This window comes from Podarcis tiliguerta (assembly GCF_965153285.1).
Source record: "Podarcis tiliguerta genome assembly, chromosome: 5".
NCBI classification, from domain to species: domain Eukaryota; kingdom Metazoa; phylum Chordata; class Lepidosauria; order Squamata; family Lacertidae; genus Podarcis; species Podarcis tiliguerta.
In genome coordinates this window covers 83,442,857-83,462,814 of record NC_139538.1, presented here as the reverse complement: position 1 = coordinate 83,462,814, position 19,958 = coordinate 83,442,857, and the positions used below count along the sequence as shown (strand labels likewise).

The window sequence follows — 19,958 nt, the reverse complement described above, 5'->3', positions numbered from 1 at the left end:
TGAAATACTGCCCCTCAATGAGGCCAAATTTAGATTCACAGATGTTTAGGGGTATGCGCCCCCCCCCCAGAAAAAAGACTGATGATGATGAGGTACAGGACCCCTGGATGGTTAAGTCCAGTCAAAGACGACTATGGGGTTGCGGTGCTCATCTCTCTTTCAGGCCGAGGGAGCTGGCATTTGTCCACAGACAGCTTTCTGGGTCATGTGGCCAGCAAGACTAAACCACTTCTGGCACACGGAGGACTGTGACAAGTGGCAGAGTGCATGGAAATGCCGTTTACCTTCTCGATGCAGCGGTACCCATTTATCTACTTGCACTGGTTTGCTTTCGAACTGCCAGGTTGGCAGAAGCTGGGACAGAGCCACGGGAGCTCACCCCATTGCGTAATAATCCCTGAAAGACCACCTCCCCCTGTAAGATCTGTAGGGTCACTTAGACCACCTGGGGAAATTCTACCTGTAGCACTGCACTGCACCCTACAGAAGATTCTATGGCACTGATGCATGCCAATCTTAGTAGCATGCGTTAAAGGTCTTCCGTAAATTAAATTGTCTAAAATTACTAAGTTTGGTGTGGTTGATATCCAAGTTATCTCTTGTTTTCCTACGGTCAATAAAGGGCAACAAACTCTCAAATGATTCTCTATGTTGTTAATGATCTCCCAGATCTGTTCAGTTAGATTTGCCATTTCCAGGCAGATTCCAGAACTTGCTCAGTCACTCTTTTAATGCTGGGAGATTATGGGCTGTACCATCTGCTAGTTCATAAACCAGTTTTCATGTAAGCTTTTTGTGTGCGCACCCGTTCATTTCTGTTGGGTGTCCCAGACCTTTTACATTCCAGGAATTTATGTTAACCTTTCTGGCTGGCAGCTTTTTCAGCATGGCAGAGATAAAATTAAAGAATCGTGGCAATTAACTGAGTAAGGCTTGGTTGCTAGTTCATCAAGAGAGTGACCACGAGTAAAAGGTCAAAGACGGGAGCTGTAGATGTCATGGAAGAAAAGATTGGAACACAAAGAGCTCTGAGTTTCCCCTGAAACAATGCACACTTGTGCTCATTCACTAGTGTCAGGCGAGGGCTTCAAAGGAATCCACTGACCCATGTGGACACAGAACTTAAAATATATCGAGAAAAACATAAAGAAAAGAAAAGCATTAAAGCAAAAACCTTCCCTGTAGTCTCTTTAACAACAGCAGTTTGTTCCTTCCCCAATAAGGTAGTAGTCAGTTGCCTGAGATAAGAACTTACTGGCCAAAGAATATTAATCTGCAGAGCCTTTTTCTATACAGACGCTAGATGGAGCTATCCGCCTTCTTCCCAAGAAAGAAAATTAAGGCAGTTAGAAGAAGGATCTTCTGTCTTGAAATTTTCACTTGCGAAGCAGCTGGAGGGGGCTCTGAACTGGATCAAGACTGAAAGGGAAAAGTTGTCATATCCCCTCCCACAAGGCCCTCTGGCCCTACCTTGGGGGAAATCAGAAATGTTAAAGATTCCATGTTTGGAAAATAAGTATTTTAAAACACCCTGTGCCAAACGTTCTATACAAATGGATCAGTAACTTGTTTTGGAATGGTTTTCCCCTTGGTCTCCCTGGGCTGAGAAGATTCTTCCCACTCATATTTCATGCATAAAGCACAACAGGGGGAAAATGTGTACAATCCCCAAGCAGATATAATTAAGACCCATTTAAACAACCAGAACAGAATGAAATGTTGTACACGCACTTCCACCATACCTAGATTAGCAACTGTGTGTTTAACACTCTATGTAAGTGATACAGCCCCCATCATGGTGGGTTTGCAGTGAGAAGATGTAAGCCCCACTGGGTTTAATGGGGCTCAAGTATATTTAGCTGTCTCTTGTTATAGGACTGCCTCTTAGACATTCAATCAACACAAACAGTGAATCTTACAATTACCATTCTATGCTCATAATAATCTGAAGATTGCAATCACTGGATAATGCACTTTAAAACGTGTATCCCTACCAATGTAAACTCAGCCTTCAAATGCAGGCAGCTTGAGTCATACTAGACAATATTCCAATTGGTGAAGACAATATTCCAATTGGCGTTAGGGGGGGAGATACCACGTTCAAATATCTGAAGCACCCCTTGGTTCATGTGTTTTCTTCTGTGGAGGCAAGAATTTAGACCTGAAACCCTCTCCCTATTCTCCCTGCACACAGATGTAAGATCATGAACATATTAACCAAGCAAGCACCATATTTTTCGCTCTATAAGATGTGTCTCACCGTATTTTTTGCTCTATAAGACGCACCACAAGACGCACCTAGTTTTTGGAGGAGGAAAACAAGAAAAAAAATAATTCTGAATCTCAGAAGCCAGAACAGCAAGAGGGATCTCTACGCAGTGAAAGCAGCAATCCCTCTTGCTGTTCTGGCGCACACACATTTCCCCTTACTTTTTAGGAGGGAAAAAGTGAGTCTTATAGAGCAAAAAACATGGTACTTGGGCAGCTTCCTCTGTCCCTGCCCCAAACTGAATCGTTCTGATGTTTAATTACTTAAACTGGCAGCTTTCACACACACACACACACATACACAGCTTTTTAGATATTCCCCTTTCAGAGGAACTCAAAGCAGCAATATTTCCCAGTTCAGGTGTTGCCTTCTACATACAGAGCTCTACAGCAGGGTTGGGGAACCTCAGGCGCAGGAGTCAAATACGGAGCCTCAGGACTTCTCCTCAAGCCATACTGCCTCTCCCCAGGGCACAGCCCTCATCCTGCACCCTCAAGTGCTTTTGAATGGCTAGAATGCCTCATTGAACTGCGATAATGCCTCTTGATTGCCTGGATGGAGGCTGAGGAGATGTTTGTTTTCTTCTTTTTCTTCTTACCCCACCTACTTTTGCCTCTGACCCCTACCTAACCCTGGCACGCTGCTCGCCAGGAATAAAGCCCTCAGGCTGGAAACTATTATCACTATTTATTATTATTATTATTTGTTAAATCTGTACACCGCCCTTCATACAGCCGATCTCGGGGCGGTTCACAGCATTAAACGTTCCCCACGATGAGTTTAAGATTTAAAAACAGGTGGTAACCCTGTTTTTCTTGACACAGCTAAGAAGAACTTGTTCCCACAAATACCTCCCCACAAAAAACACACCCCTGAACAAAGTGAGAAGTTGTGGGGCGTGAAGTTTGCGACTTCTCTCTCTTTCTATAAGTATTTGTTGGAAATTAGCTCTGTGAAGCTAACTATTAACATTATGTATTTTTCAATTATAGGCAACGCTAAAGATTAAAGCTGCAACAACCGCCTCAGTTGTAGCTTCTGTATTCTAAAGGCACGATGTAGCCAAATGGTACACATGAAATAATAAAATAACAATATTTGCACCCCACCCCATCTAGCTCGGTTGCCCCAGCCGCTCTGGGTGGCTCCCAGCATATACAAAAACTTAATAAAACATTAAAAACTTCCATATATAGAGCTGCCTTCAGATGTCTTCTAAAGGTTGTATAGTTACTTTAAAAAAAGCACGTAGCCATCCTCAAAAATAGTACAGGCGGCAACTATTTTAGGCACGTCCGATTGGCGCGTGGTTGCCAATGTGTGGGTCTTTTTGGACCCAGAAGAGGGCAGAACTGGGACGTCTTGGGGGCAGGATGTAACAGGGCAGGGGGCACTTATGTGTGCTCCGCTGATGCACGCAGGGGCCAGGAACGGAAGCCCCGTACGAAATGGTTGCCACCTGCAATTCCAAAGGAAAGCAAAACTCTCTTTTTAAAAAGAGAGTGAAAAGGCTAGGATTCACTATCCTATCTTCTCAACCACGCCTGCCTACCTGCCCCCCCCCCCCGCCCCCGGCAAGCCACCGATGCACACAAAAAGTAAACATATATAAATCCCCCGTAGGGACAAGATTGTTTCCTGGAATAAATCACATAAAAATAAGCAGCAGCAGCAGCACCAAAGGAAGGCGTTCCCTGTTTTATTAGCAGACTCACCTCCCAACAATATATATATAAATAATAGAAGTTAACAGTCAAGGAAACATTTTAGGAGAAAAAAGGACATGATTCCATTCCCCCCACCTCCATCTAAATGAGCCACATTTCTTGGATAAGAGAAAGGCACAGGAAGAGGGGAGGAATCACCAAGTGATGTATTATGGCCCAAGACCACCCGCCCCCATCTTCCAGACACATGCAAAGACTACTCACATGAGAAAGGCACTAAGAGGGTAGAAACGAACTTGGCGATTATAAAAAAGCAAATTGAACTGTTTTTTTTTTTTTAATGGGAAATCCCCCTTTATGTAAATTCCCATTTTCTGAGGGGTATTATCATATCTGGGATAGCAGCAGCTCTTGGCTACAGGCATTGTCAAGGTTGCTGGGATATCAAGGAGGGTGGGAGCTACCGGACTTTCACAACTTTTACCCGCTTGCTAGGCAGGGCCAGCGTGAAGATTGTCTCGCCACTGCAAGACTCAGGACACTGTGACTTTAATACAGAGCACAGAGTGAGCCCTGTTTCTGGCTGTGAACTAAAAACCTGTTTCAAAACACATCAGAAGAAAACAGGCAACAGCCTGAGTGCTTTAGGACTCTCTGCAATGGGATTTGTGGGAACAACCACTCCATTTCTTCCAGTAATGCATCTTGTTCTCAGACGGAATTAAGCTCCCACTTCTGAGCTGAAAGAAATAAGCCTGCCACCACAAACTCTAAAGAACCGAGTTCCTAATGGAAAACTGAAGGATGCGGAGTAATCCATCTCAAAAGTCGGGTGTAATGAAGGGTCTTCAGGTGAACGAACCAACTCTCAAGCAGAATGACTGCACCTTCCTAACCCCGAGTTATATGTATAATGACTACAGAAAATCTCAAAAATGGACCCTTCTTTAACAAAACTTTGGATACAATCGGCGTCGTTCACTCTTCATCATTTGTTTAACACATGCATTAGGGCCTATATTTAAAAAAGGTTGAGGAAGGAGGAACAGAAAAAGGAGAGGGAGGGGAATACTTACCTGAAAAATTCCGAGACACCAGCATTGTTGTGAGGATTGCACCCTAAAAAGAGAGAGAAAATGATTTGCGTTTGATACCAGGCTCCTGAGAGATATTTTACACCATGTTAGCAGGCACGCATGCTTACTGTAGCCTGTAAACAGTAAATGTTAGCCAGATGTAAGGCAAGCCAGCCTAACAATACACAACAAGCTTCCTTGAATGAAACTGTTTCACTTCAACTTTTTTTGCAAGAAGAAATGTGATTTTTGTATGCCACAACGGCCGCCCGAATTTTACTTGCTAAAAATTGGAAAACACAAGAACTACCAACAGTGGAAGATTGGCAGGTGAAGATGATGGACTTTTCGAAGCTAGCTGACCTGACTGGAAGAATCCGCGACCAGAAAGAAGAGGAGTTTCAAGAGGACTGGAGGAAATTCAAGGACTATTTGAATAAATATTGTAATAAAAAAAATTAGAAATTACTTGAAAGAAACAAATAGGCCTAGGCCTATAAACTAAGTTTTAATTAAATAAATGGGATTTAGAATGTTAAGAAAAGTGAATAAGATAGACTATAATTGGAAATTGTTTTAGTTTAATCATGATATTGGAAAGCTGTTACTTTTAACTACAAGGAAACTCAGAAGGGAGGGACTTGTCAACCAAGATGTTTAAAAGGGTGGATTTGTGAAGAATTAAGTTTGTTGTTATTGTTTATCTGTTTATTGTTCTTTTTTTCTTTTTCTGTTTTTGTGTATCCTTCTGCTTTGTGGCTTTTGTTATCATTGTGGGAAACCTAATAAAAATTAAATTAAAAAAAGGAATGTGTCCAGTACACAATGCAAAACCTTGGCCTCACCCTAATGTCACAAGTTAAGACTTGCATGGGAAGACCCTGCCATCAGACACCCCTGAGTACAGCATGAACCCCAATGTCTGTGTCAGTAGCAAATATGCACCCCAAATATGTACCACCACCTACCATAACCCCAAACAAAAAGTCTGTGCCTTCAACCCACCTTCAGCTTTCTTCTGGCATTGAACTTCCTCAAACATTCCACAGTCTCCTGTCTGTGCATCATGGAGGCCACAGTTGATCGTTGCTGGGGAGGGAAGCAAAGAACACTGTTAGGAGTATCTCTGATAGGAAAGCAAAGCAAATATCTGCAAAAATTACCCTCCCCCCTTTTTTTGTCTTAGCCCCGAATGGTGCTGTCAAGAGCCGTGCTCTTAACACTACTGTAAATGTGCAGGGGGGCGAAATGACTGAAACTACCCTTCCAACAAGAGGAAGAGACAGGGAAGGGAGATACTTACACAGACCCATGGGTGCTTAAGAGCCTGGTCAGCTGTGATACGTTTTGCTGGGTTTATTGTCAGCATCTGGTTGATTAAGTTCTTCGCTTCCGGAGTCACAGTGTCCCATTCTGGAGACGGAAACTAGAAGCGAGAGAGGAGACAGGGAAATGCCTTTTGCCCCTTGCTGCCCCGAGCTGGCTTATCCTGCCTGTGCGCCACACTGAACTCATTGCCACATTCCACCCTTTCAGCTGGCAGCTTTGGCATATTTATGAATATGAGGGCATTCGGAGATTTGCATTTTGGTGCAATGCATAGGCAATGCATGACACAGTTCTGGGGATGGCTGCAAATGGACTGCAGAACCCTTACATTGGTGCTTGAACTTCACACATCTTCCTGCATGGATAAAAATGTAAAATGCCGTCGCGTTGCAGCTGGACAGCCACACCGACTGCAGCATGACGGACTGACAGGCAGGAAGGCGAGTGAGGCAGTAGAATTGGTTTAGGGCAGGGAGGAGTTGTGAAGCCCCACAGTCTATATATACTGCCATATTTCAGCCAACTGATTGGAATTAACTGTACAGAAAACAATTCTCTTACATCGTAGGCTCCTGCCTTGATCTGCTGATACAGTTTGTGCTGATCTTCATCCCAAAATGGGGGGTACCCCACTAGCAATATGTACAGAATGACACCTGGGGGAGAAGAAAAGATACTGCAGTTACATTGGCTTGCTCCAATTAGGCCTGCAGCCCATTCTCACAATACAGTCTTGGCATATGAGTCTAGACACTTTCAAACCCACCTTCTGTGGAGGGACTTTCTGCCATGGCCATGCCACTGCCCTAGGTGCTGTGATTCATTTGGAACACCAAGAACTCAATTTTAAAACTAATGCACAGGTCATCAGAGAGTATTTGTGGCTTCGTCAGTCATAATATGTCCCAGTGGTTACTAAACTGCAAGCCCCAAGTGCTGGAAAAGCCCTTGTGTGATGGTCTTCTCCTCTATGTACAGTCCATTGTAAGGGAGTAGGTAAAGGTAAAGGTACCCATGCCCATACGGGCCAGTCTTGACAGACTCTAGGGTTGTGCGCCCATCTCACTCAAGATCCCGGGAGTCAGTGCTGTCCGCAGACACTTCCGGGTCACGTGGCCAGCGTGACGAAGCTGCTCTGGCGAGTCAGCGCAGCACACGGAAACGCCGTTTACCTTCCCGCTAGTAAGCGGTCTCTATTTATCTACTTGCACCCGGGGTGCTTTCGAACTGCTAGGTTGGCAGGCGCTGGGACCGAGCAACGGGAGCGCACCCCGCTGCGGGGATTCGAACCGCCGACCATGCAATCAGCAAGTCCTAGGTGCTGAGGTTTTACCCACAGCGCCACCCGCGTCCCATTGTAAGGGAGTGCTTGATGTTAACTTCCTGTGTTCTCATAACCAGACTCGCTTCAGTAGTGAATTGTGGGGGGCATGTTTAGGGGAAAGGCCCATTGCACAAGCGGAAAGTGTATTTTAATGAACTGAATAGAGTGAAAAGACATGGGGGTGTGGAGAATGTGTGTATGAACTTAACAACTTTTTTTTTTAGTCGCTTTTTGTTGCTGATATTGTTTTATAGATTATAAATGCCGTACTGATTTGTTAATCATATAATATGACTTTTGATGCAATTGTAATGCTTAGCTTATTTTCATAGTTATTTTATAGATAGCAATTTCCCCCCTGATGATTTGTTAATTGTTTTATACGATTCATGCTGTACTTGTGAAGTCATATTATGCTCTATGATGTTCTATTCATTGTTTGTAAGCTGCTTTGGCATTCATTTGAATGAAAAGATGCATAGAAAGACAATCAATCGATCAATCAATCGTCAATCAATCAAGTCCTTGCACAGGGCTCCTGCTGATGGGACTCGTTAGGTGAGTTCCACCCTACCTTCATTTTTAAAATAACTATCTTCCCTTCCTTTCTGCGTTATTGCAAAATGAATAATTAACTTGCATAATTCGCTGCAAGATATTGTGGAGACCCTCTAATGTAAAACTCATTTTAAAACGATGTCAGATTTTCAGCATGCATACCCCTCGCTGTCAAACAATACGAATGCTAGGTAGCCTTACCACATGCCCATATATCCACGGGTTTTCCATAAGGATCTTTTCTTAAGACCTCGGGGGACAGGTAGCCTGGAGTACCAGCAAACCCTGTCGGAACACAAGATGCGGAACAGACTCAGCAGCTTGAAATCAACGTTGCCATTCTCGCACAAAGCGGCTGGTGCGTGTGTATAAAAACTAGGATATTCAGGCAAAGTAGAGATGCTAGGCTATCAATAACAAAGCAAATGAGACGACCTCCTATCAGCTCCTAGTCCAGGAAACCTTGAGCCATATCATATTATTACTGTATGTTCAACAAGCCCAAACAAAAATGCCAGACTCATCCATTTCCAGATATGCACAGGGAGCATTTTGAACAGAAAATGCCACTAAGGTAGTAAGGAGAGAGGGAAGCAAATAAGGCACCTGGAAATGTTTTAGGCGCCAGTTTTCAGTTTGTAGCTGGGGTCCCATACTGTGGGGAAATGCTCCAAAAAGAGTGAATAGGCTAGCAATGGGATTTATTAGACTGGTGTAGTTGCCACTGAAATTAACCACCACCAGTAGAAGTGAGCAGTGGTAACTTCATGTTGTTGTTATTTTAGGGTTACTAGGGTTACTAGGCTCCGTGGGTGAGGGAAGAGGAGGTGAAGAGCACAAGGGGCTGACAGATGAAGTCAGAAAATGGTGTCTTAAATGGTGCAGAAAGGCGTCACTAGTTCTAGCAGAACAGGAGAGCATCATTTGAGCTCCAGTTTAGACAGGAGGACAGTACTTGGCTGATGACCAGTGTACCTTGCTGCTGCTTTTGGTGGCAGTCAAACTACTCTCACTGTGTTACTGCAAAAATAGTACATTTCTAGCTACTGGCTGTTCACTGCAGGTGTGAGCTGTGTGCACATGGAAGTTTGCAAAACACCCAGAAGATAGATATCTCTCTGGGGGAAAAATAAAATTCTTTGATGCACAGCCTAGACAGATTGCATCACTGATTTCCACTGGCACAGTGAATACCGTCATCGATATTCCCTTCAATCAGAGCACAACCCCTTGGACAATCTTAGATTTCTTCCTGTTTGGGGAAAAACACTTACCAAACCATGCCTGTTGCTCCCCCTGAACTTCAATCGCAAGTCCAAAGTCAGCCAGCTTGACAGCTGCACCCTTGCACTTACTCGCAAGTAGCAAGTTCTCAGGCTAGGAGAGAAAACAAGAAGAGAAGGAAAACCTTGAGTAAATATATTCTCTCTGCAAACGCCTGGTCTATATGTTGAAAAGTTCACACCTACAAATGTCCTCTTCCAACAGAAGAGCTGTCTTTAAAAAGCCAGCTTCAAACTTGCACCTATGACAAGCTTCAACTGGTGGCATTCTGCAAAGGAAACCGTGTTCCCCTCCCACCCTACCCCAAAGATTATTAATTTAATTTACCATATTTTTTGCTCTATAAGACTCACTTTTTCCCTCCTAAAAAGTAAGGGGAAATGTGTGTGCATCTTATGGAGCGAATGCAGGCTGCGCAGCTATTCCAGAAGCCAGAACAGCAAGAGGGATTGCTGTTTTCACTGCGCAGCGATCCCTCTTGCTGTTCTGGCTTTTGAGATTCAGAATATTTTTTTTCTTGTTTCCCTCCTCCAAAAACTAGGTGCGTCTTGTGGTCTGGTGCGTCTTATAGAGTGAAAAATACAGTATATAGAATTCTCCTAGGCAACCCTTGCAATCCAAGACAAGTTATTAAATATATTGACAGTAGATGGCACTGGCGGTACACTTCCTTCACTTCTGCTTGAGATAACATCCATGTGGAGACATAATGATGCAGCAGACATAGCAAACTGCAGTGATACAACTCCCAATGAACATCATACCGGGTCCCCAAGGCACAGGACAAGTAAAAAAAAAGAGGGGGGGGGATAATATGCAGGACCATGTACACAGTGATTTATTTGCACAGAGCAAGGGATTTGAAGTTATGCACCAAAAAAGAGCAGAAATTCTAAGTTTTGCAAATTAACACGCATTTGTGTAATTCACCCCGCTTTTGTGAATCATGAGGGTGGGTGGGCAGGAAGCTGGACAAGGCCAGCTGGACAAGCCCGTTCGGTTCTTTCAAGCCTAAGCTGGGCAGTTTTACGGGACAGAAACTCTTCCATCACAGAACGGTTCTCTTTGTATTCTTGGCTCAATTGTAAAGTCCATCACGGAAGGCAGAGCATCCGGCTAAGGACTGCTGAATGGAGCGATCCAGATGGGGGTGGTTATGTAGTCACTGCAGCGCTCTTGTCTGCTGATTCAATGTGAGCTCTGTTGGAAATTTTCATCTGCAAGGATTTATTACGGCGAGGCCTCTGTTGCCATGAGGCTGAGCAGAATAGCCACTATATCCTTCCCTCCTTGCTCAGGGCATGAGACTGTGTCCCCTTTTCTCTCTCCTGGCAGACAAAACTAACACAACTCCAATGCAGATAATCAGAGAAGGCAGAAGCAAGGGGCTCAGACTGGGGTAAGGATCGCCCGGGGCTGGCATCATTCTACTTCTTGGAGAGACCAGGGATCTTGTATCTTAACACGCGAACTCTTAACTAAGCAGACTATGAATTTCAACTTAAAACAGGGCAGCTGGTTCAAGTAATGAAAAACCACACCCAACGTAAACTTTTGGTGAGGGGTTGATGAGGGTGCCCCGTGGTGTTAGGAAACAGGGTCCTTATTTGGGGGCAAGCACTGAGCACACAGAAAGAATGTTTATTTTCCATGGCCTCTGATATTTGTGGCCACTGAAGCTTTTGTTCCAGGCGGATTTAGAACTGACAGGGTGCCCAGAAAATAGGCCAGGTGGATGTTCAGGGATCAGTTCTGTTGTGCTCCATGGCGGGAATAGGTCAAACATACCCGAAGAACCCAATGCGGTGGGAAGGATTTACCAGTAAGTGTTGGAAAACTTGCACCCATAATCCACTATGAGAAATGCATTAGGATCAAGTGTCTAGAAAAGATACAGTGGTACCTCGGGTTAAGAACTTAATTCATTCTGGAGGTCTGTTCTTAACCTGACACTGTTCTTAACCTGAAGCACCACTTTAGCTAATGGGGCCTCCTGCTGGTGCTGCGCCATTGCTGCACGATTTCTGTTCTCAACCTGAAGCAAAGTTCTTAACCCGAGGTACTATTTCTGGGTTAGCAGAGTCTGTAACCTGAAGCGTATGTAACCCAAGGTACCACTGTATTCTTTTGAATACATTTAAGTCTGAGCTGAAGTCCAATACTTACTCGTTTCAGGGCTACTTTCTGCTCTAATCTGAATCAGGTGGTAACCATGTTCCTTTTCCCCCTTTTTTTTGCAAATTATTTTTTATTGCTTTTCAAAAGTTTTAACAAATTAACATCAAATTAATACAAAATGAAATGTTGACTTACCATCCTGCTAACTTGATGTTTCTCTTCCCTTCCTTACTTGCTGCTCAATGTTACATACATTTCCTAATTCCATTTTAATACTTAAAATAACTTAGCATTGTTTTTTCTTCCCCACCCCCTTCATTTCCCATTGGATGTGTATATTTCAATTCCTGCTAGACTTTTATTTAACTATAACATATTCCCAAATGTTAAGTAGAGTTACTCTTCACTTTGTCAGCCCGCAAAGATCGTTAACCATGTTCCTGGTTTACAACCACTTCGGACTAGCATATGAACACGAAATAAACTGTTGGGTCTTTGGACACAGAAGGTCCAAGCTGAATCATATTGTGTTCCCAACATACTGTATTTTCTAAAAGCAGGGAGGCATTCCTCCATATGGGAGCATCCAAAAATCCCATCTCCACCTGCAAGGAGAGGCAGTCCAGCCAAGGAAATGCCCTGCCTCTAGATTCTGATTAATGCATCAATTCTCACAATCCTGTTTTCCCTCCTTCTGGTTAGAAATCATGGGGCTGCTGCAAGGGTGTGTGTGTGTGTGTGTGTGTGTGTGTGTGTGTGAAGCAAGCAACACAGTCCTCCACAAGCGCTTAATATCATTGGCTCCATCAACACTGGCAAGCCCTTACACCAGCAGTAACAACAACTAGAAACTCAACCACTGTTATGCAGTACATCAGATAGGATACTGCAGAAAGGCAGTGCACAATATTCTTGCTCATACTTTGAAAGATGTGGGTGCATAATAATCAGACTTAGGGGGAGGGAAATGCATGCAGCAGCTAAGGGCAATGAGTTGACCACCACCACTTTCCCATAAACTTGTCTAGTTCCCACTCTCTTCCCTGGCACATCACACAGCTGGCTCAAGATATATATATATATATATAACTGTGGGAGATATTTACAGCCAAAGCCTCATGCCAAGGGCTGAAGAAATGCCATTCCACTGGTGCGTATCACAACTCTGTTCTGCATCTGGATTATGATTCCAGGCTGGTTGTGAGAGCTTCAGCATTCATGGTGGGAGCGTTGGCCTTGCTCTCATAACATACAAATAGGGAATGAACCTCTTTTAAAATTAAAAATGAACCAGAAAGGCTCAGCATGAACATATGTCACATAACAGAACAATGAAAAAGTTTACCAGTAATTCAATTCCTAGGGAAGACTGGACATTCGTAAGCAATTGTGCAATAACTTCAGTGTCCAGATATTATACACATTTCTAGTAGCTCCAGTTTAATCATCTTATTCCCAAAGATTATGCTGATATTGTCAATACTAGTGGTGCATGACCCACCCACCCCAGCTTTCATCAAAGCTCACCTGTTTTTTGGCAAGCATTCCTGCTGAATACTCAAAGAATGCCAAGGTAATTTTCATGGCCCCCTGCAAGCCTCCTCCTCATAAACAAAATCTATGGGAACGAGGAGGAAATGGCAAGCAGTGAAGAAGGCTCACTGGACAGGCCTTCCTGAACCAGAAACAATGTCATCCCCTACCCTTGTTTTTCTAGACAGAGAAAACTACAAGCCCCATGATTCCTGCAAAAAAGAAATACTTGGGGCAGCATGTTCAGAAGCATCATTTCAACCTCATGAGTTCAAAGCTTGGCTATTATCCAAACAAGTTGCTTGTTTTGCAACTGTCTGTGGTCCTACAGACCATGTCTGTCTAATCTCTGACTGGGACAAGCAAGCAAACCACTGCATCTGATAAAAACTATGCTGTACTCTAAAGCCAGGAACAGGGAAATGCTGTTTGACTCCAACTCCCATCAGCCCCAGACAGCACAGCAGATAGTCAAGGATGATGGGAACTGTAGTTCGATAATACCTGGAGTCCCAGAGATTTCTCAACCATGCTATAAGCACGCTGCAATGGATGTGGGTGGGTGTCTATAAACAGAACAATATTCTTTGACACCTTTTGAAGTTCTCTTTTGGGTTGGAAGTTGTCACACCCAGACTTCGTTGCATGTAACTGTCATGATTTATGCACTTAACAGAAATCAGTCATGGAGCCACATGCACCACCCCAAAGTCCCTGTCCTTCTGTGTGTTGAGCAGGAAGGTCCGACGGGGTCTTCCAAGCACATTCAATGGAACGCACAAAGAAGCTTCCCCAACATTGGTTAAGCTTGCTTAGAAGACTTGCCACGCTCAAGAACTCTAATAACAGTGTTCCCCAAACACACCAAGGAGCCCCCTCCATACCTCCCCACAAAACGTTGGAGGAGCAGGGGTGGAGCATTTGGAAGTGGTGTGCAACATACTGACTGGACTGTAAGCAGAGACAAATACATCAACGCACAGCTCAACAACCCCCGTGAATTACCTAGTTTCTAGATCCCAACACTGATGCCATTCCAACCCCGAAGAGAAAGTTTTACTCGCTGGAGAGAAAGTGGTGGTATTATGCCCAATCAACGTAGTTTGTTCCTAGGTTTGGGCTCTCCAGCCTTTATATAAGCCTCTCCCCATTCCCACAGTGACAGCAGAAAACAATATACTGTATTTTGTTAATCTAGCCACATGTACAAAATACTCATTGTAGCTCTTGGCTTTCTTGTAGTAAGAGATGGGACACTGGAAGGAGGAGGGGGGGGGAGTGGGACGAGGAGGAGGAGGCATCCTGGCACAAGATACTCACTGTTCAGAGATTTTAATTTTCTATGAGAGCAGCAGTATTAACACTTGTGGGGTCTTGTTAAAGGCGAGGAAAAAAGCATCTCAAAGTGATGTTCACTTCCATTTGAATCCATCTGCACCATTGGCTAATGCAGGATATACCCCTGCTTTGAATGCACTTAAACATTATGCTGCAATAAACTACTCTCTAAAGCATTCCTTGCAGTAGTTTTATAACACTGCATGAGTGGTTTACCACATGACTTGTGCAAATGGCTTTCCAGTAGTAAACATCAATTTGAAAGGTGCTTCAGTAATGGGACGCTACCAAAGGTCTGACAGGGCACTTATCTCCCTCCAAACTTTCATGGGGTGGGAGAGCCAATACGGGCAAGTTCTGGGCAGTTCCTAATTTGCATCTAGTGTCCATGTGAGTGACTAACTGTGAATCCTTGCGCAGTGGCAATCTTAAGTATGGAACAAGCGTTTCCATGCAAGAGACAGATTAACACCTTGGGCAGGATGGCCTTACAGTTGACTAGCGGCAGATTCGAATGGCTCCACATTCAGCCGAATTCCAAAACCAAAAGGCAGGGGTGCTTACATACTTCACCAATGGAAAAAGTACACATAAGGGCATATAAACTTAGAATACAAAGTAGTGTCCCCACTTTACCACCCTTTGGTCCATCACTGCAGGCACTCTTCTCACAGCCCAACTCACTTCTGGTATCAGAGTTCAGCTGGAGAAAAGAGCTCAGGTGACAAGAGGCGAGGAGGTAAGGCTAGGGAGAGGATTCCACTCTCTTAACCTGCATAGGTAAAGGTAAAGGGACCCCTGATCATTAGGTCCAGTCGTGACCGACTCTGGGGTTGTGGCACTCATCTCACTTTATTGGCTGAAGGAGCAGGCGTACAGCTTCTGGGTCATGTGGCCAGCATGACTAAGCCGCTTCTGGCGAACCAGAGCAGCACAAGGAAACGTCGTTTACCTTCCCGCTGGAGCGGTACCTATTTATCTACTTGCACTCTGATGTGCTTTCGAACTGCTAGGTTGGCAGGAGCAGGGACTGAGCAACGGGAGCTCACTCCGTCGCAGGGATTCGAACCGCTGACCTTCTGATCGGCAAGTCCTAGGCTCTGTGGTTTAACCCACAGCGCCACATGCATCCCCTTAACCTGCATACCCCTGCATAATTTGGGGCTTGAGAAGGGGGCATGAAGTTCACGTGAAAATTAAACATCACAAACAGCACGCCCCCCCCCCGCCCAGCCCCATTATGAATTGATTTTAGAATGCAGTGTTGCTTTTATTGTTGTTAGCCGCTCTGAGCCCAGCTTCGGCTGGGGAGGGCGGGATATATATAAATAAATATACATACACAGTCACTGCAGACATCAGATCAAGAACATGGCTGCTCTACCACATTTAGTTTGGTCTTATATTTAAGCAAGTGGTAGATGTATCAATAATATGTATTAGTATTCACTTAAATACTTAAATAAACACTTAAATACTAACACTTGAATATCAGTATTAAAGCAAGTGCCAGATTTAAGAATACAATGTAGTTCCTTGATACAAATCCATGAATCATACACATTTTAATGTGCTCTTGCAATTCCCCACGTTGATAATGCTACGCCTGTTTTCCTCTTTTGATTCCCAGCAAAGTAACTTATATCTGCGTTTAGTTGCTTTTTCCTTACGCTGGAAGTCCCCCCCCTCAAACCTTTCCCTTACCTAACAGATACTGTTTAGGAAGATCAAAGATCACCCCTGTCTTGAACAAACTCAGATCTCCTGTGGTCAGTTTTCTAGCAAAAGTTCACAAAAAAAGCAGGCGGGAAGTTAACACTCTCTCACAAAGGACAGCCTTGCTGGAGGAGCATACAAATGTCTGAGGCAAAAGGAGAAAATCTTATTACCACTTCAAAGAAGTTTCCAGACATTGCCCTGAACTCTTCATGGCCAAAGGCACAAAGAGATACTTTGATGAGGCAGGCCGCTGCACTGACTATAGGTCTTTTCAGAGAAAAGGGGTCAGAGCCATTTTCTCATGATGGGAACTAATTTTCTTTTTTCTGGTTTTGCAATAGACCTCAAAATATTTGCTGGCTCACAGCTGCAACATGAAGGCTCCAGTATCTTAAAGCTTCATGCTAGCACAAAACTTCTCTGCTAAGTGAGTGTATATGCTATGAATGATGCCAATGAACACATAGTGCAGACAAGAAATTAAAAGTCCCGTGGTTTTATAAAATAGCTGCTGAGGAAGACAAAAGTCAAAACCTATTTTGGCAGCTTTCATCGGATCGCAGTCTGGCAAGCCAGCAGTTTTCAAACTTCTCACCTGCAGGGAACCTTGTCCACATTGATTTCTCTGCCAACGAACCTTTGATCACCTGCTGTGGAACTCCGAAACACAGCAGAGCTTTGGGGGGGCATGTTTAAGGACATGCTTACTGTTCATAGGGGATGCCAGCCAGGTTTGCTGGTCCAGGCTGTCACCCTGTGTGAACAGACAAACTCACAAACACACACACACCACTCCTTAGCTGCCATGTAAAACAGAGAGTAGGAATAAACGGACCGTTGTCTCAGTGCTTAGATGTTAAGATGTGGGGTCCCTCAAAGTTATGTATTGCAACTTGTATTTTTTTCCACTTGCCCATAAATGACCGAGTCTTGTGGGTTAGCAGTGAAGTGGCCAGGCTTGCTGACGACCCCAAACTATTCAGGTTGGTACAAATAAAAGCGAAATTGTGACAAGCTCCATAAGGGTATCTCCAAATGGAGTGAATGAGCAGTAAAAGGGCAAATGCGAGTCAATGTAAAGGTAAAAGGACCCCTGACCATTAGGTCCAGTCACGGACGACTCTGGGGTTGCGGTGCTCATCTCGCTTTATTGGCCGAGGGAGCCGGCGTACAGCTTCCAGGTCATGTGGCCAGCATGACTAAGCCGCTTCTGGTGAACCAGAGCAGTGCACAGAAACACCGTTTATCTTCCCGCTGGAGCAGTACCTATTTATCTACTTGCACTTTGACGTGCTTTCGAACTGCTAGGTTGGCAGGAGCAGGGACTGAGCGATGGGAGCTCACCCCGACGCGGGGATTCAAACCGCCGACCTTCTGATTCCATAGCGCCACCCCATCCCTTTTAGTTTGCCTTGCAAACTAAGGCAAAAATCATAGCCTCACAAATATATTGATGGGGACTGAGCTGAGGCAGGTGAGACTGAACAGGAAAGAGATCTCGCAGGCTCCCTCAGAAGGTGGTGGACTCTCCTTCCTTGGAGGTTTTTACACAGAGGCTGGATGGCCCTCTGTCATAGATGCTCTAACTGAGATTCCTGCATTGCAAGAAAATTGACTAGAGGAGCTTGGGGTCCCTTCCAACTCAACAGTTCTTTGATTTGTGGTAGATAGCTCAGTTGAAATAAGATTGTGGATGACGGGACAATGAAGGTATTTACGACATGTGTGGCAGATGTGAGAAAAGGCGAATTTCATGCTAGGAAAGGGGTTGAAAACAAGTGAGTGAAGAAGTATGGTCCACTGCATCCTTGGTAGGGCAGGTATCATTAGAGCTGAAAGTCAAAACTTGAGTAGAAGCAGAACTAGCTGTAAAAATGTCTATTGCCTTTACTGGCTGTAATTTTGCTGCTGCAATTCGCTCCTGGCAGGAGAATGTGGACTTCGTCTATGCCATTCCATTTTAATGCAGGCAAAGAAGCCAGGAGCAATAGCAGATCCTTAGCAAACGAAAGAGGAAAACAGGCTAACCCCTCCCCACTGAGAGCTAATGACTAGGAGTTTGAAAAGCCTTAGCTTCACGAGCAAAAGTCTAGACAGGGAGGTGGGGTTGGAATCCAGAGGCTACTGTGGCTAAAGTCAGCAAAGCAGAGGACAATACCGAGTCTAAAGAGGTTGTAGATAGGGAAACCAACTACAGAACAAGCCTCAAAAAATGAGCACAAAAACATCAAAGGAGTGCTGAGGAGAGGAGCTAACGATGAGGCTAAACCATGGGTCGGCAAACTAAGGCCTGCAGGCCGGATCAGGCCCAATTGCCTTCTAAATCTGGCCCACAGATGGTCCGGGAATCGCCGCATGGATGGCCAATGTGCATGTTCTTTCCCTCTCTCTCAAACGGCGGTGGCGGCGCCTCCTCCCTCCCTCCTCCTGGCTTCTCCCCGCCCTGCCTAGAGGAGGAAGGGGGCGGAGCTTTGTTGGTGCCAGCCCCTCTTTGGAGCCCTTTCACAGGCCGCTCGTCATCCCTTGTTCACCCCCCCCCAAAAAAAATATAGTCCGGCCTCCCACAAGGTCTGAGGGACAGTAGACTGGGCACCCGCTGAAAAAGTTTGAGGACTCCTGGGCTAAACACACAGATAAATTCAGTAAGAGTGAGAAGAAATAAGGAAAAAACCAGCCTGAAAGGAGAACACCAAGAGTTTTAGGAGGAACCGAATGCTTTCTGCGAGGCCACCAACTTTAGCACTGGGTTAAAGAATAGCAATATGTCTACGTACAACAGTCATATAACTAAGAGCATCTTCAGGGTACCTTATGCAGCATACCTCCATATTATGCAGCGTACCTGTTCTGAATATTCTGACTCTATAAAATGCAGAATTAGGTAGAGCACTGGGTGTTACAGGAGCAAAGGTATGAGTAGGTGACTGAGCAACCCCAAAAGAATACTGTAATTCATGCTAGTTAGAAATAAGGCCCATCCTGTGTTGCTATCTCGATCTCATTTCCATTCCTACCAATGACAGCTTCAAAGCAACTCTGCATTTTCACCAAAAGAAAGGATTACCTTCAAGTCCCTGTGTACAATGTCATGCTGATGGATATGATTGACACTCTCCAAAATCTGGTGAATGCAGTGGCTGCAGAAAAGAAAAAAAGGAAGAGTGTTATTCATTAATGTATTTATTTATTGATAACGTCAATGCTCCCAAGGCAGAAGCGTCAAGATTATATCATCACCTATAACTATGACCAAAAAGCAGTGGAAGCAGGGAGCAGTAATACATAAATAACGCAACTAGTAAATACAGGGCAGTTCTGGTGCAATCCTATGCCGTAACTGTTACCTGTGTGCTCTACTGTGAAGATGATGTAGATCGCAGTACCTTGCATTTCAGCTTGCTGCAGTGTGCTTGGAAGCCCCACAAAGCTTTGACCGGTCCCTGAAATTGTCCACAGGTACCCAAAAGAGAGCCCTTGGCCTCTTTGAGTGAGATGGGCGCACAACCCTAGAGTCTGTCAAGACTGGCCCGTACGGGCAGGGGTACCTTTACCTTTTTTTTTACCCAAAAGAGAACACCACGCACCCCACAAAATATGAGTGGCAAGCCCTGGGCCAGCTTACAAACTGCACTCGCCTACATTTGGCAGGACTCCTCGAGGCTTTAATCAATCAGCAGCCTCCTCCATCAGTCTCAAGGCTGGGATCCCGCCAGCGTGGAAAGGTTTTAGTAGCGATAAATGCA

The 19,958-nt window shown here is 44.6% G+C and overlaps 1 protein-coding gene across 36 annotated transcripts in view; it reads right to left on the bottom strand.

The window, feature by feature from the left end:
• Positions 1 to 19,958, bottom strand: part of CAMK2G (calcium/calmodulin dependent protein kinase II gamma) — a 159,317-nt gene that overhangs the window by 48,875 nt on the left and 90,484 nt on the right. For all 36 annotated transcript variants that reach the window (XM_083440413.1, XM_083440406.1, XM_083440416.1 and 33 more), the window contains 7 exons: positions 19,280 to 19,352; positions 9,498 to 9,600; positions 8,425 to 8,508; positions 6,903 to 6,997; positions 6,316 to 6,438; positions 6,018 to 6,101; positions 5,013 to 5,055 (listed from right to left, as the gene is read on the bottom strand). In XM_083440413.1, the coding sequence (XP_083296539.1) occupies positions 5,013 to 5,055; positions 6,018 to 6,101; positions 6,316 to 6,438; positions 6,903 to 6,997; positions 8,425 to 8,508; positions 9,498 to 9,600; positions 19,280 to 19,352 (605 nt within the window). The remainder of the gene's footprint in view (positions 1 to 5,012; positions 5,056 to 6,017; positions 6,102 to 6,315; positions 6,439 to 6,902; positions 6,998 to 8,424; positions 8,509 to 9,497; positions 9,601 to 19,279; positions 19,353 to 19,958) is intronic.